The following is a 12,389-nucleotide window of genomic DNA, read 5'->3' on the forward strand; positions in this document are numbered from 1 at the left end:
AAACTAACCATGAATTATTGTCATCTTTAAAAAGCTGGGCCACAAATACAAGGAAATGTTTTGGATTAATATTATTTTAACTTTTCAGTTAAGTCTTTTCATTTCAAGTTTGGCATTACTGGCAGAGCCCAGTTAAGGACTATCTGAGGCTGCACTGTAAGAAACATTTAATACCAGGACTTGGTCTTTCAATACCTTACACGAAAACAAATTAACAACTACCAATTAAAAAAAAAAGTACTCCTTTCACTTTTTTAATACTCAAAAATACACAAGAATCCTTTATTGTACATAGGAACCAATTGGACAAAAGCACAGAACCTGATACAAGCAGAGTTCATCCCCTTTCACAACTCACTACCTATCACTGTGACAATAATTGTACATCTTAAAAAGTTCTAGAGGACAAAAAGGTACAGAAGATGAATGACTAGTAAGCTCAGCTTAAATTTTATGCAAGCCTTTTGTCAGTGTAGTCAATCCCTCTCCTCTTTCCACTTTGCTGACTATAACTTTTCATTTCCACAATCACCAAAAGACAAATATTTAGATTAAGGCAAACTCTTTTCAAGTGCTGCATGTGAGGTCAATGTAGCTCACATGCCTCAATGTAAAAACTCAAATGTAAAATACAGATTTTAAGGATAAAATAGTATAGAAAATACTTCAGTAAGCTTCCACAGGTATACCTAAAACATTGAGCATACCACAGCTTTATAAAGAGCTAAAGATACATTAAATCTGTCATGGGACACTGCAGAGGGAGAGTACACATTCAGCATTTGTGGCAGTGCTAATGGGTCTCTGTAGTAAGTTCATTATCATTTATTGCAAAAAAAAACCCTGTAATAGTAGAAATAAACTGATCCTTAATGTTCTGAAATTTGAAGCAGGCTACTTACAAATGTGGAAACTCCTACACCAAAAACTTTAACAAACACTTGTTGGTGTGTTAATGTTTACTAGTTCATAACTTCCCTTTCCCCTATGAGCAAAAGCAAGAAGATAACTTCCCACCAGCCTCAAATAAGTGCACTGCAAACTCATGTACATTTGGAGATGCAGAGTCTTAATGCAGGTTTGCTGTACCAGAGCCAGGGATCCTGACTCAGTGCTGAAGAAGAATTGATGCTGCCAGTGCCCACTGCAGAATCCTGATTCTGTGACTGTGTCTGTGTATTTGTCACTGCCCTAAAACCTCCAGGCTTAGTCACTAGGTAGAAGTTAAGAGACTTACTAATAGTTCTCATTTAAATCTGTACTAGAGATGTGACCCTGAATCCATAGCAGGGCAGGGACTGGCAGAGCTGAGGGCATCAGGCACCTCCATGGGTGCAGGGATGGGCTGAGGCCAGGCAGGATGCCAGACTGCACGTGGGGGTCAGGGTCAGGCCCAGCAAGGGGAACAGCCCCAGAATGTCCAGACAGGGCCACAAAGATGGGCTGAGGCCAGACAGGACATGAGCCTGGTTCTACAGGGTCCATGGGTGGACAGGGCAAGGCAGTGGGGAGTGGAGACCGGCCCTGCTGTGCAGTTCCTGGGGCAGGGGCTGATGTCCCTGAGGACTGGGATTGGGCCCTGGGCATGGGCAGCCTTAGGGGAACCCCAGAGAAAAGTTGCTCAGGGACAGCAAGAACCAGCAGTACCTGGTTTGTGACCAAGAAGCTTATGAGATCTGCTTTTCGCAACTTACTACCCAGCATTTAAAGAGAATTTCTGGAACAAAAGAAGCTGAGCTTCCCCAGACAGTATGCTTGAGAATCACAAGCTCAGTACACCCTGCAGCATCATTTCTTTGTGCTGTACTTCTCAGTTATATCTTCCAGCTTGCTGGTGTGCTGCCTGCACATCAACCTTCCAAAGTGGGACTTTTCTTCTCCTTTGAATAGTATCAGAAGTCCCAGACTTTACCTGTCTCAGCTTCTTTAAACAAAAACCTGAAGAAGGATCTGGGCTGTCAGGTTTGCTCCATGCTCAGCTTTCTCTCACTCTCTTCAGCTTCAGTTTTTCTCCTGTCAGCTTCAAAGAAAATCCTCATGAAAACAGTTCCTCCCAACAACTACCACAAAACAGGGGACTCCCACCCAGACATAGTGAAAGAGCAATCAGAGAAGTCCAAACCTTCAGACACGGCACACAACTCTCAACTTGCCTTTCTACAAAAGCAGCAGCCACCAAACCAGTGCAAACTGGCAGAGGGCTCAGTGTAACTCCATCTTCCAGGATGCAATTATAGCTGAATGGAGAGGGAGAAATGTAGCTCCCTCTTAGACCCTGTATTGCTGTACTTCCTGCTGGGATGTGTTCAAATGGAGCAACTGATAGGCAGAACTGTTAAGAACTTGGGTATGTAGAAAAATAAAAATCCAGACCCATTCATTCCAATTAGCAGGATTCAAAAGCTCTCCAAATTTGTTAAGAAGTCAGAGTGAACAATCTGTTTGGCTAGTCTGAACTGGCTACCAATTATAAAGTGAATAGGTATTGTTCCAAACTAGACTCAGCTAGGAAAAGTACATGCCCCAAACACTTTCTGTGCAATTGATAGAGTTTCTTGGAGCTAAAACAGGCATGATAACCCTTCTCCACTACTACCTGACTTATCCAGGGTCAAATCAGTCAGGTTCAGAAACCCAATTTCAAGGCAGGGCCTTCACAAGCTTCATGACAGTAACACAGCTAGGGTGAAGTGCTGAGGCTGGATTCTTTCCTGACTGTGACCACTCACAACAGAATTAAGAATTACAACTAACTAGACCAGTATGGAGCATATCAAAGCTTTCAGATCTTCCGTTCAAAAGATCAACAAAACAATACACAGCAGCCCCTTCTAGAGCATGAAGGGGTTATTTCCTTGGTAGTGAATTAACTTTCCAACTCAAGACCCAGGAAGTGACAGGTACCTTGCAAGAAGAGCTGACTTGCCAGTCTTTCAGACAGACAGAATTGAAAGGAATGGTGGATTAGCTCTGTAAAGCTCAAAGAACATGATCTTCCTCTGAAGATTCAAAAGAACAGCTCTGCCAAATCAGACTGAAAGACTAGTCCAGTATCCTACCTCTGAATGAGGCAGTCCATTAATGTACATGCCTACAAGGGTAACACAAAACACAGGAGGAAAGCTTGTTGTGATAGTTCTCTCACATAATCTCCCAGTGTCTAGAGATCTGTGGCTCAAGGATTTCCTGTTTTTATTCTGTCTGCCCAATCATTTTAAACTTGTGTAAACTTTTAACATCCACAGCTTCAGATTCAAACAGGGGGCAGGGGAGGGACGGTCCATAAAACCCAAAACCTCCTAATGCTTCTGAACCTCCTACCCATTACCTTTATAATCAGCTAGCTGCTAAATTTCTTAGCACTTTCTTAGCTTTTGCATTATGTGACCCTGAGCAGCCACTCCTCGCTGTGTTATTTTACTGCATTTACAGATCTCTACTACGGCCCCATTCAATCATCTCTCTTCCAGTCTGAAGGGGCTGAGTCTATTCAGTCATTCTAACTGAGAAGCTCTTCAGGAAACTCTCCTCTTTATCACTCCATCATCCTCTCTGTATTCTTTTCTAGTTCTATTAGAGGTTTTCCTGAGGAGAGGGAAGAAAAGAGAAACCCACCAGAACTGCACACAGCACTTCAGCTGGAGTTAGCACTGTGGATATGTAACAGTGCATGGACATGCTGTATGTGCTCTTTTAACTTCTAGCACTCCCCTCCCCACTCAGGTTTTTTTGAACATGAATGAACATTGAGCAATTTGCTTTTATAAAGCTATCCATTATGACTTAAGGATCTCCTTCCAATGTTACCCTAGCCAGTCTGGATGTAGAAGAAGAAAACATCCCACATGTGGAAGAAAGGAACAATGCTAACTAACTCTCACAGGAACTCTTGGTCCCACCACCCATACACTAAAAGCAACAGGTCCTTCTACAGTATTTACTACCCCAAATAATTTAGTATTGCCCACAAACCTCATTAACTCACCAGTCACCTGTTTTCCAGATCATCAGATTCTATGCAATTTCAGTGGCACCTCCTGTACTCTCTAGACTTTGTTATCATTTGAAGAGTTACTCTGCTCTGTAAAGACTTTTCCTTATCAATGACAGCTCAGATTCTATAAAAGCTTCTGCTGAAGGATCTTGCTGACCTTCCTTTGAAAATCCAACCATCTGCTTTGTCCACTAACTAACTTCCTCAGAAAGCTCCAAAGGATCTTCAAGGCAAGCCACTTTGCCAGAAAGCATTGTTACTCTATATTTATCTGTGCAGAACACATATTTTGTCCTTCACTGCTTCTGCCTTCTTGCCTCATCCTGTGCATGTAGATGTGGCACTCAGGAGCATGGTTCAGTGATGGACTTGGCAGTTATGGGTTAACAGTTGAACTTGATAATCTCCTACAACCTAAATGATTCCTTGAAGTTCTCCTACAACCCAAATGATTCCATGATTCTACCCTTTTGTCCAACACACTTAACTAGCCTGCATTTTCCCAAGACTTCATGAAGAGCAAAGCAAAACCCCTCATTCACAGCCAAGCACAAGCCCACACTTCCCCAGCACGCCAAAAGCTCAGTTGCTAAAACATCAGAACAATGGAACGGAACAGCCTCACACACCTGCACTGGAAAACACTGGCTACACCAAACTTCTCTGTGAAAGGCATCAGTGTTGAGGCTTCCTGCACCAGGCATACAATGAGCTCAATGTAAATACTGCCAGAGAAAACGTAACTGTGATCTCACACCTTCCTCCAACCCTGAGAGAATAAAAGAAGGGATTTCCCGTGTTTTATAGGGATTCTATGTGACTTATTAGCAAGGACTTGGCCATTTTGTATTAATATAGGGAAGTACAGGACTCCCTCCTTCAGTAAACAGATGGAAGATTCTGAAATCTTAATGTGTAGTTTGACAAAATAAAAGGTTTCACTACCTATAAAAAAAGAAAAATCAGTATCTCGGTGCTTTCCACTCCTGTTTGCTTTTTTATGATGAAGGTGAAAATAAATTATTAATAAATGTATCTGTACTCAACATGTTATAACACACAAATAGAAGCTGTTGTGGATCTTGAAAGGATTTGAGGAGTATTTTTGCACAACCAATAGCTCTGAACTCCACAAATACCAAAAACCCTGTTCAATTCCCAGCCCTGCAATAAAGAACCTGACATCCCTCATCCTTTGCAAACCTTGGACAACATTCTCCAAGACACCCAGCCCTACTAACCATGAGCCAGGGACTCAAAAACAGCACCCCAGGCACCTCTGACACTACAAATGCTCCATACAGTAAAGCTCTCAGAGATCATCAGACCGCAGTCCAAGGAGCCTCAGACCAAGGCATTTCATTCTATTTTGGTGGAAATTTACTAATATAAGCAGAAGTCATTGAAAAGTGTAACTTACCAGAAAATGTTGCTTTCAGTAAGTGAATGGTTTCTGACTTGAAAGAAATATACATTCCTTTGTAAATTCTCCACCCTTTGGAGAGATACAAAATGCTTCTTACACAGCAAGTGACTTTTCTCCCCATCCCAGAGGATTTTAATCAGTCATAAACCCATTAATGGATAAGCAGACATGATGAAGACACTGTTACTGCAGCACAAATACATCTTTTCAGATTAGCTTGCATCATTTAGTTTATGTTGAGGAAAAAAAATTATTCATAACAGAAGCATTTGTTTTTGGAACGTAAAGAATTACACCAGCATAAGTCACCCAGTATCCTAATTTCCTTAAAATATTTCTGGGCCTGTATTCACAGAATCATGGAATGATTTGGACTGGAAGGTTTAAAGATCATCCAGTAACAAGCCACCTGCCATGGACAGGGACACCTTTCCCCAGACCAGGTTGCTCTAAGCCTCATCCACCCTGGCCTTGAATAACTCCAGAGATGGGACAGCCCCAGCTGCTCTGGGCAACCTGTGCCAGGGCCTCACCCTCACTCATCTTTGCAGTAACTTAACAAACCTACAAAGAGCATTGTTTTTAAAGTTCTGGTTTGTCATTTCCACAAGCAACAGTTCCCAAAGTACACACAACAGTGCACATGGGGACTTGCTAGAAGATGACAGTACAAACACACAGTGAAGCCCCTGCACCCACAGCTTGTGCCAGCCAGATAAAGCCACCAGGAGCGTCTCAGGATGTGCTGCAATCACATTTTCATTTTTACACACCCATCACCTTCAGGGTGCCTGCCTGTCTTCGTGGGCACTAGACTTTGTTCTTTCAGGGTAGCATAAAACAGGTAACTAACCAGCTATACAAGAGTAAAGAATTAATGTACTACCCAGGAAAAAAAGATTAGCCAAGAGCAGCACCTCAGGACTTACACAAAAAAGAAAGGCTATACCTTAAAGAAAATTTGTAAAGTAGTGTGCAATTTATCCAGAACGGTAAAAAAGTCTCAGTATGGTGCATTTCTCTCTTTTCCTTTTGATTTTTTTTAAGGATAAAAGCATCCCAAAATGTGCTTTAGCTTGCATGCCATCTGTCCTGCATAATTTTGGGTGGGAGGGAAAAAGCAGAACAGGTCCTTAAAAATGTAGTCTCCACATCACAACAGGAAAAAGTGAAGGATACAAGAGCTGCTCATAAGCTATAAAAAAAGTAATGCCAGCACCCTGAGTTGGAAGACAGGAATGGCATCAGACAACTCCTAGCCTACAGTAAACTCCTAAACTCCAATTTGCAGTGCTGAATTCTCCACCACAGAAAGAATTCCTCTTTCTTCCCCACAGCTATACAATCCATCAGAGCCGCTTGTTTCACTGCTGAGCTCTTTCCCATGCTTTTGCTTATATTCCTTTCTCCTTATACACATTCCCCATACAGATTTTCCATCTCTCCCCTTTCAAACACTGCATCCTCCCCACACCCATTTTCCTTTTCTCCCCTCCTAAACACTAAGTCTTCTTGATGTGGCCTTTTTCCATGTTTTATCCTCCAGCACATTCACACAATAACTCAAACCCAACTACTGACAGGAGACTCTTGACCCTTCATGTCCAGCCTGTTTCTCCTCCTTGTGCCCCTACAAGTTCCCTCTATCCCTGAAACACCCAACCCAACCTTTCCTGTCTTCTATCCCAAATAATTTCATCTACCTCTCCATCCTGTGCATCCAGCCCTTCCACACTGCCCCAACCTTCTCCCACACCTGCCCCAGTCCCTCACACATTTACTCCATCACACTCAGAGCATCTCCCTCATCCTGCACAGCTCTTTTCTCCTGTTCATCCTAGCCTTCCCCACCCATTTCTGTCTCACCCTGCACAGCACGCTCTCCTTCTCCCCATGCATTGCCCCTCCCATTTCCACTCTGTGCAGCACTAGCTCCCACATGCACCATCCATATCCCTTCTTTGCACAGCACAGTTTTCCACAGTCTGTCCCTCACACCCCCTTGCACAGCACCCTTTTCCCTATACACTGTCTTTATCTCCCAAGACAGTGTCCTTATCTCCTCTAGACATTGTCCTCACTCCCCCACGCAGCATCCCCATAACCCCACCCTCTGGCATAGCAGTCCCTGTCCCTTTCTCCACACTGCCCACTATTCCCTCATGCCCATGCCCTGTCTCTGAACTCAGAGAATCACACAATCAATGGGGTTGAAAAGACCTCTAAGATCCCCCAGTCCAGTCTATGACTGAACACCACCTTGTCAACCAGACCATGGCGCTGAGTGCCATGGCCTTTCCTTAAACAGGACCGTGACTCCACCACTGCCCTGGCCAGTCCATTCCAATGTCTAATCACCCTCTCCATGAGGAAATTCTTTCTAATGTCCAACCTAAACCTCTCCCAGCGCAGCAGAAGCCTATGTCCCCCTCGTCCTGTCACTCGTTCCCTGGGAGCAGAGCCGGGCTCCACCCTCCTGTCAAGGAGTTGTAGAGTGGTGCCGTCCCCTCGAGCCTTCTCCAGGCTAAACAACCGCAGATTGCTCCCGACCCTTCCCCAGCTCTGTTCCCTTCTCTGGACACACTCCAAGCCCCTCAGAGTCCTTCCCGAACTGAGGGGCTCCCAGCTGAGCACAGCACACGAGGTGTGGCCTCACCAGTGCCCGGTACAGGTGGACCATCACTTCTCTGGTCCTGCTGGCCACACTGCTCCTGATAAAAGCCAGGATGCCCTGGTCTTCTTACCCACCTGGCACGCCTCGGGCTCATGCTCCGCCGCTGTCGATCAGCATCCCCAGGTCCTCTTCCGCTGGGTCGCTCATCCCTGTGCTCTGTTCCTGATCCCACACCGCTCACAGCCCCTTCACCTTGTCCACTCCTCTCCCAGCACCCTTTCCCTTCTGCCATGTGCCCCATCCCCGCAACACCCTCCCTTCACACACCGCCCGCTATTCCCCACACCCCGTTCGTTCGCTGTGCCCCCGGGCCCCTCTCCGCACACCGCCCCGCCCTGCCCCGGCCCGGCCGCACTCACCGTCCAGCGACACGAACTGGCCCACGGCGGAGGAGCCGCCGCCGCTGTTCTCCACGAACTGCACCTCGGACACGATGATGTTGTCCTCCAGCACCCACCCGCAGCCCGTGCACACCGCGTCCCCGCGCGCCGCGTCCACCTCGATCTCCGCGCACCCGCAGGCGCTGCACACCCGCCTGCCCGGCATCCTGCCCGCTGCACCGGGACGGGCCCGGCCGCCGCCGCTCCGCACAGCCCGGCACGGCCCGGCTCAGCCCGGCACAGCTCAGAACAGCCCGGCACAGCCCGGCCCGGGCCCGGCGCAGGCCTCGCTGGCTCGCCGGCACCGGCACGGGGAGGAGCGCGGCAGCCGCCGCCACCCCGCCCGCTCTCGCGAGGCTTCGCCCGCCGCTCCCGCCCCTCCGGAGCGCTCCTCCCTCACGGCCCGCCGGCCCCGCGCCGCTCCGGGATCGGCTGCTCTGGGGCTCCTGCTCGCCCCCAGCACCCGCTTCCAGCCCTGTGCCATGGGCAGGGCTGCCTTCTACCAGGGCAGATTGCTCAGAGCCCCATCCACCCTGGCTCTGAACATTCCCAGCGATGCGGCATCCGCAGCTTCTCCGGGCAACCTGTGCTAAAGCACCTGTGTCAGCACCCTCTGGGCATCAATCAAATTCATCAGTCAAATTCATCAATCAAATTCATCCGTCAAATCTATTCATTCGTTCTGTAATGCTGAGATGAAAGTTGTTGAGGCCTAATGAATTTATTTCATTACGACACTTTGAGCCCCACCTGACAAAGGCAGCATAAAGTTGAAGTCTGGTGCTTTGGAACTCTTGTTTATTATTGTAGAATTACAGAATGGTTTGGGTTGGAAGGGACCTTAGAGATCATCTAGTTCCAATCCTCTGTCTTGGACAAGGACACCTTCCACCAGACCAGGCTGCTCCGAGCCCCATCCAGGGTGGCCTGGGTCACTCCCAGGGGTGGGGCAGCCACAGCTGCTGTGGGCAGCCTGTGCCAGGGCCTCAGTATGGCCACAGTAAAGATGTTTTTGCTACAATTTAATCTAAACCTACTGAGTCTCTTGCTTGGACTCCATTCCCCCTCGTCCTGTCACTACATGCCCTTGTAAATAGTCTGTCTCCATCTTTCTTGTAGGGTTCTTTCAGGTACTGCAAGAACACTTAGGTCACCCCAAATCCTGCTCTTTTCAGGCTGAACAATCCCCATTCTCCCAGGCTTTCCACATAGGAGAGGTACTCCATCCCTCTAATTGTCTTGGTGGCCTCCTCTGGACTTGCTCCAAAGGGGTCGATGTCCTCAGTGATTCATAGAATCACTGAATCAAAGAACTCAGTTTTTATCCAAGTTATTGCTCACTTTAGCACTCAACCCACAATTAGCAAATCAGCACCATAACACAGATGGGAAGGAAGCTGAGCAGAATAGCTGCTGTAGCTGGATGTTTGTATAGAGTTCCATCTGTCGGCTTTTGAAATGCACCATTAATGCAGAAGCAGAAATTTTCACCTTATAAAACTCAATTACTGCCTGTCTTCCACCAAATGACTCAGATGCAGCCAGGTATCAGGTATAGACCTCCATGAACTGACTGGGCACATGGGACAAAATGACTTGTTCATTTGGAGGCACACTGAGGCATGCACTAAAGCAATATCTTTCCATCCAGAAAGCTGAGCATCTTAGAGGCCTCAAATTATGTCATTTGCCTAAAAATCTAAAGGTTCTGTGCTTTTGAAAAGAAAAATAATACCATCATGGAGATTGTACCACTATGTACACAGCTGGTCTTCTTTCTTTTTATTCTATTCACAGAGGTGTATTCGTTAAAATAAGAACATTGGATCTCTCCAGATTCCTTCTGTTCTGGAGTTTATTTCCTTCCTGAAGTTCCTCCTGCTGGTGATGAGATAATGAGTGCCAGAGTAGCCAAGCATGACCTCACAAAATTATGCACTGTGTAGATAATATCAGGGGGAAATTATATTCCTGATAAACAATCCCTGATAGGATCTGACAAAGGCCAGCATGAACACAAGAAATCCTGCAGTGCGCAGTTTTGAAATAGCTTTCCATTAAAAAGTTTCTTCTTACCTCATTCAAGTAGAGACTAATGTAGTCCTGTCCCATGAGGACTTAGGTTTTACATCACTTTGAAAGTTGCTGGTGCTTCAATTAAGTGTTGCAAGACTTCTCTGTGAGTCCCAAACAAGTTCAGAGTGTTTCACTCTGAATGTGAGCAGCAGAGGGCCCTCGTGAAAGCCTAAGATACAGCTGCTGTACAAAGAAAGAATTTCATTTAATGTCATACTGAAGAGGGATGTCTGTTCTAATTTTTATCTTCTTATAAGGTAAGGTTAATGATGATGAAATAAAACGGGTTCCCAGTCCAGAAGACTTCAGTCTTTGCCTCCCACTCATGAAAGCTTTCATATACAATACCCCTTAAGTGTTTCAAACATTTCCATAGGACTGTTTCCTACCAGCCAAAATACAAGTAATTTTTCACTTCTCTAAATTCTTTGCTCTGTCTGCTTGCTAGAGAATTAACTAAACTTCTTTTGACCTATAGCATTGAGCCTGCTGAATGAATAACCCCTAGGTCAGCTCATTTAGGTTAAAAAAATAACCTTTTAGTAAATTGTCCTAAGCCTGTATAGTAAGAGCTGGTCATATAAAAAATTGTAGTGACAAAACTCCTTTCCCTGCATTATTTCGCCCTTTTTGTTAAGAGGAGGAAAGGACCTGTTTTCCATTTCACCTACTTATATTTAATATCTCTTATTTTCACCAAGTGTTCCAAAAAGTGGTGATCAGGATGTCTGTTAGCCCAGACTGACCAATTTCCTTCCTGCTTTGCCTCCAAAAACATCAAATACAATCCACCTGTGGGTGTACGGTTTTGACATTCAGTTGTTGAGGTTTCAAAGAGAGGAGCCGTTCTCATTTGCTTGAAAATTGTATATTTTTTCCCCTACTCCTCTTACAATATCAGGAAGAATGCAAATGTTCTGTACAAATCCAGTCTGGAGTGTGAAGGAATCCTATGCTGCTCCTGCAAATGCTCTGCAGCACAACAGGAAATAAACCAGGGCAAGCTGGTGACACATTACTGTACTTCCACAAAAGATGGATCCTCCTCTGTGAACATAAAGATTGGAAACAGATACTTTAATGTCATATGACAGAAAAGCCAGAGCCTTTCTGGCGTTTTGGTCGTAACTCAACTTTCTGGGCACTAGGTTTCCCAATACACCAGCCTGCATGGGAAATATTTTCATATTTGAAGTGAACAAAGCTTAATCCCTTAATTTGATCAGCTTCTGTGAGCATCGTCAGCTTTCTGGCATTTCAGCTGGAATTGTTCCTCTTAAAATCATGCCTAAGAGCGTTGATGAAGTCACTCAAGAAGTTTGAAAATGCACAAAACTTAAGGCAAAAGACAAGCAGAGAATGCCTTTTATGGTTTTGGACAGTCCAAGATAAGGCATAAACTATGCACTCAACCTGAAAATTTACACTTTGGAGATGAAGTCATAGGGTTACTAGATAGAGGGGTGGAAAAAGGATTTCGAAATGAATTAACCTTATAAGGTGATAGCAAGTGAATACTTCACTTTTTTTGCCTGTGTCAGTTCAAACTGTAGCGTTCTGCTACACTGGTGATGGACACGAGGGGGCACCCAAGGAAATGAAATCGTCCTCAGGCTGATTTTTCCATCTGTTTTCCTTTTTATTTCTTTTTTTTTTTCTTTCTTTTTTTTTTTGGGGGGGGGGGGGTTGGGGGGGCGGTGTCTGCATCTTCTGTAATTATTTCCTCATATTGTTTTCATGACACTCATCAATGAATGGTAATTGTAAAAGCTTTGCGGGGAACATTCTAAGAAGAAAAGATCTTGGCATTTACTAAATCACATCACTGCTGTCCGGAGA

General features: G+C 45.3%; 1 protein-coding gene across 1 annotated transcript in view; it reads right to left on the reverse strand.

Annotated features, from left to right (window-relative positions):
* The window catches only part of BRF1 (BRF1 RNA polymerase III transcription initiation factor subunit), a 171,457-nt gene extending 162,647 nt beyond the window's left edge, over window positions 1-8,810 (reverse strand). The window contains exon 1 of the mRNA XM_063399514.1: window positions 8,454-8,810. Coding sequence (XP_063255584.1) covers window positions 8,454-8,640 — 187 coding nt within the window. The 5' untranslated portion in view covers window positions 8,641-8,810. The remainder of the gene's footprint in view (window positions 1-8,453) is intronic.
* Window positions 8,811-12,389: the final 3,579 nt, after the last annotated feature.

The sequence above is a fragment of the Prinia subflava genome, chromosome 5 (assembly GCF_021018805.1).
Source record: "Prinia subflava isolate CZ2003 ecotype Zambia chromosome 5, Cam_Psub_1.2, whole genome shotgun sequence".
Taxonomy (NCBI): Eukaryota; Metazoa; Chordata; class Aves; order Passeriformes; family Cisticolidae; genus Prinia; species Prinia subflava.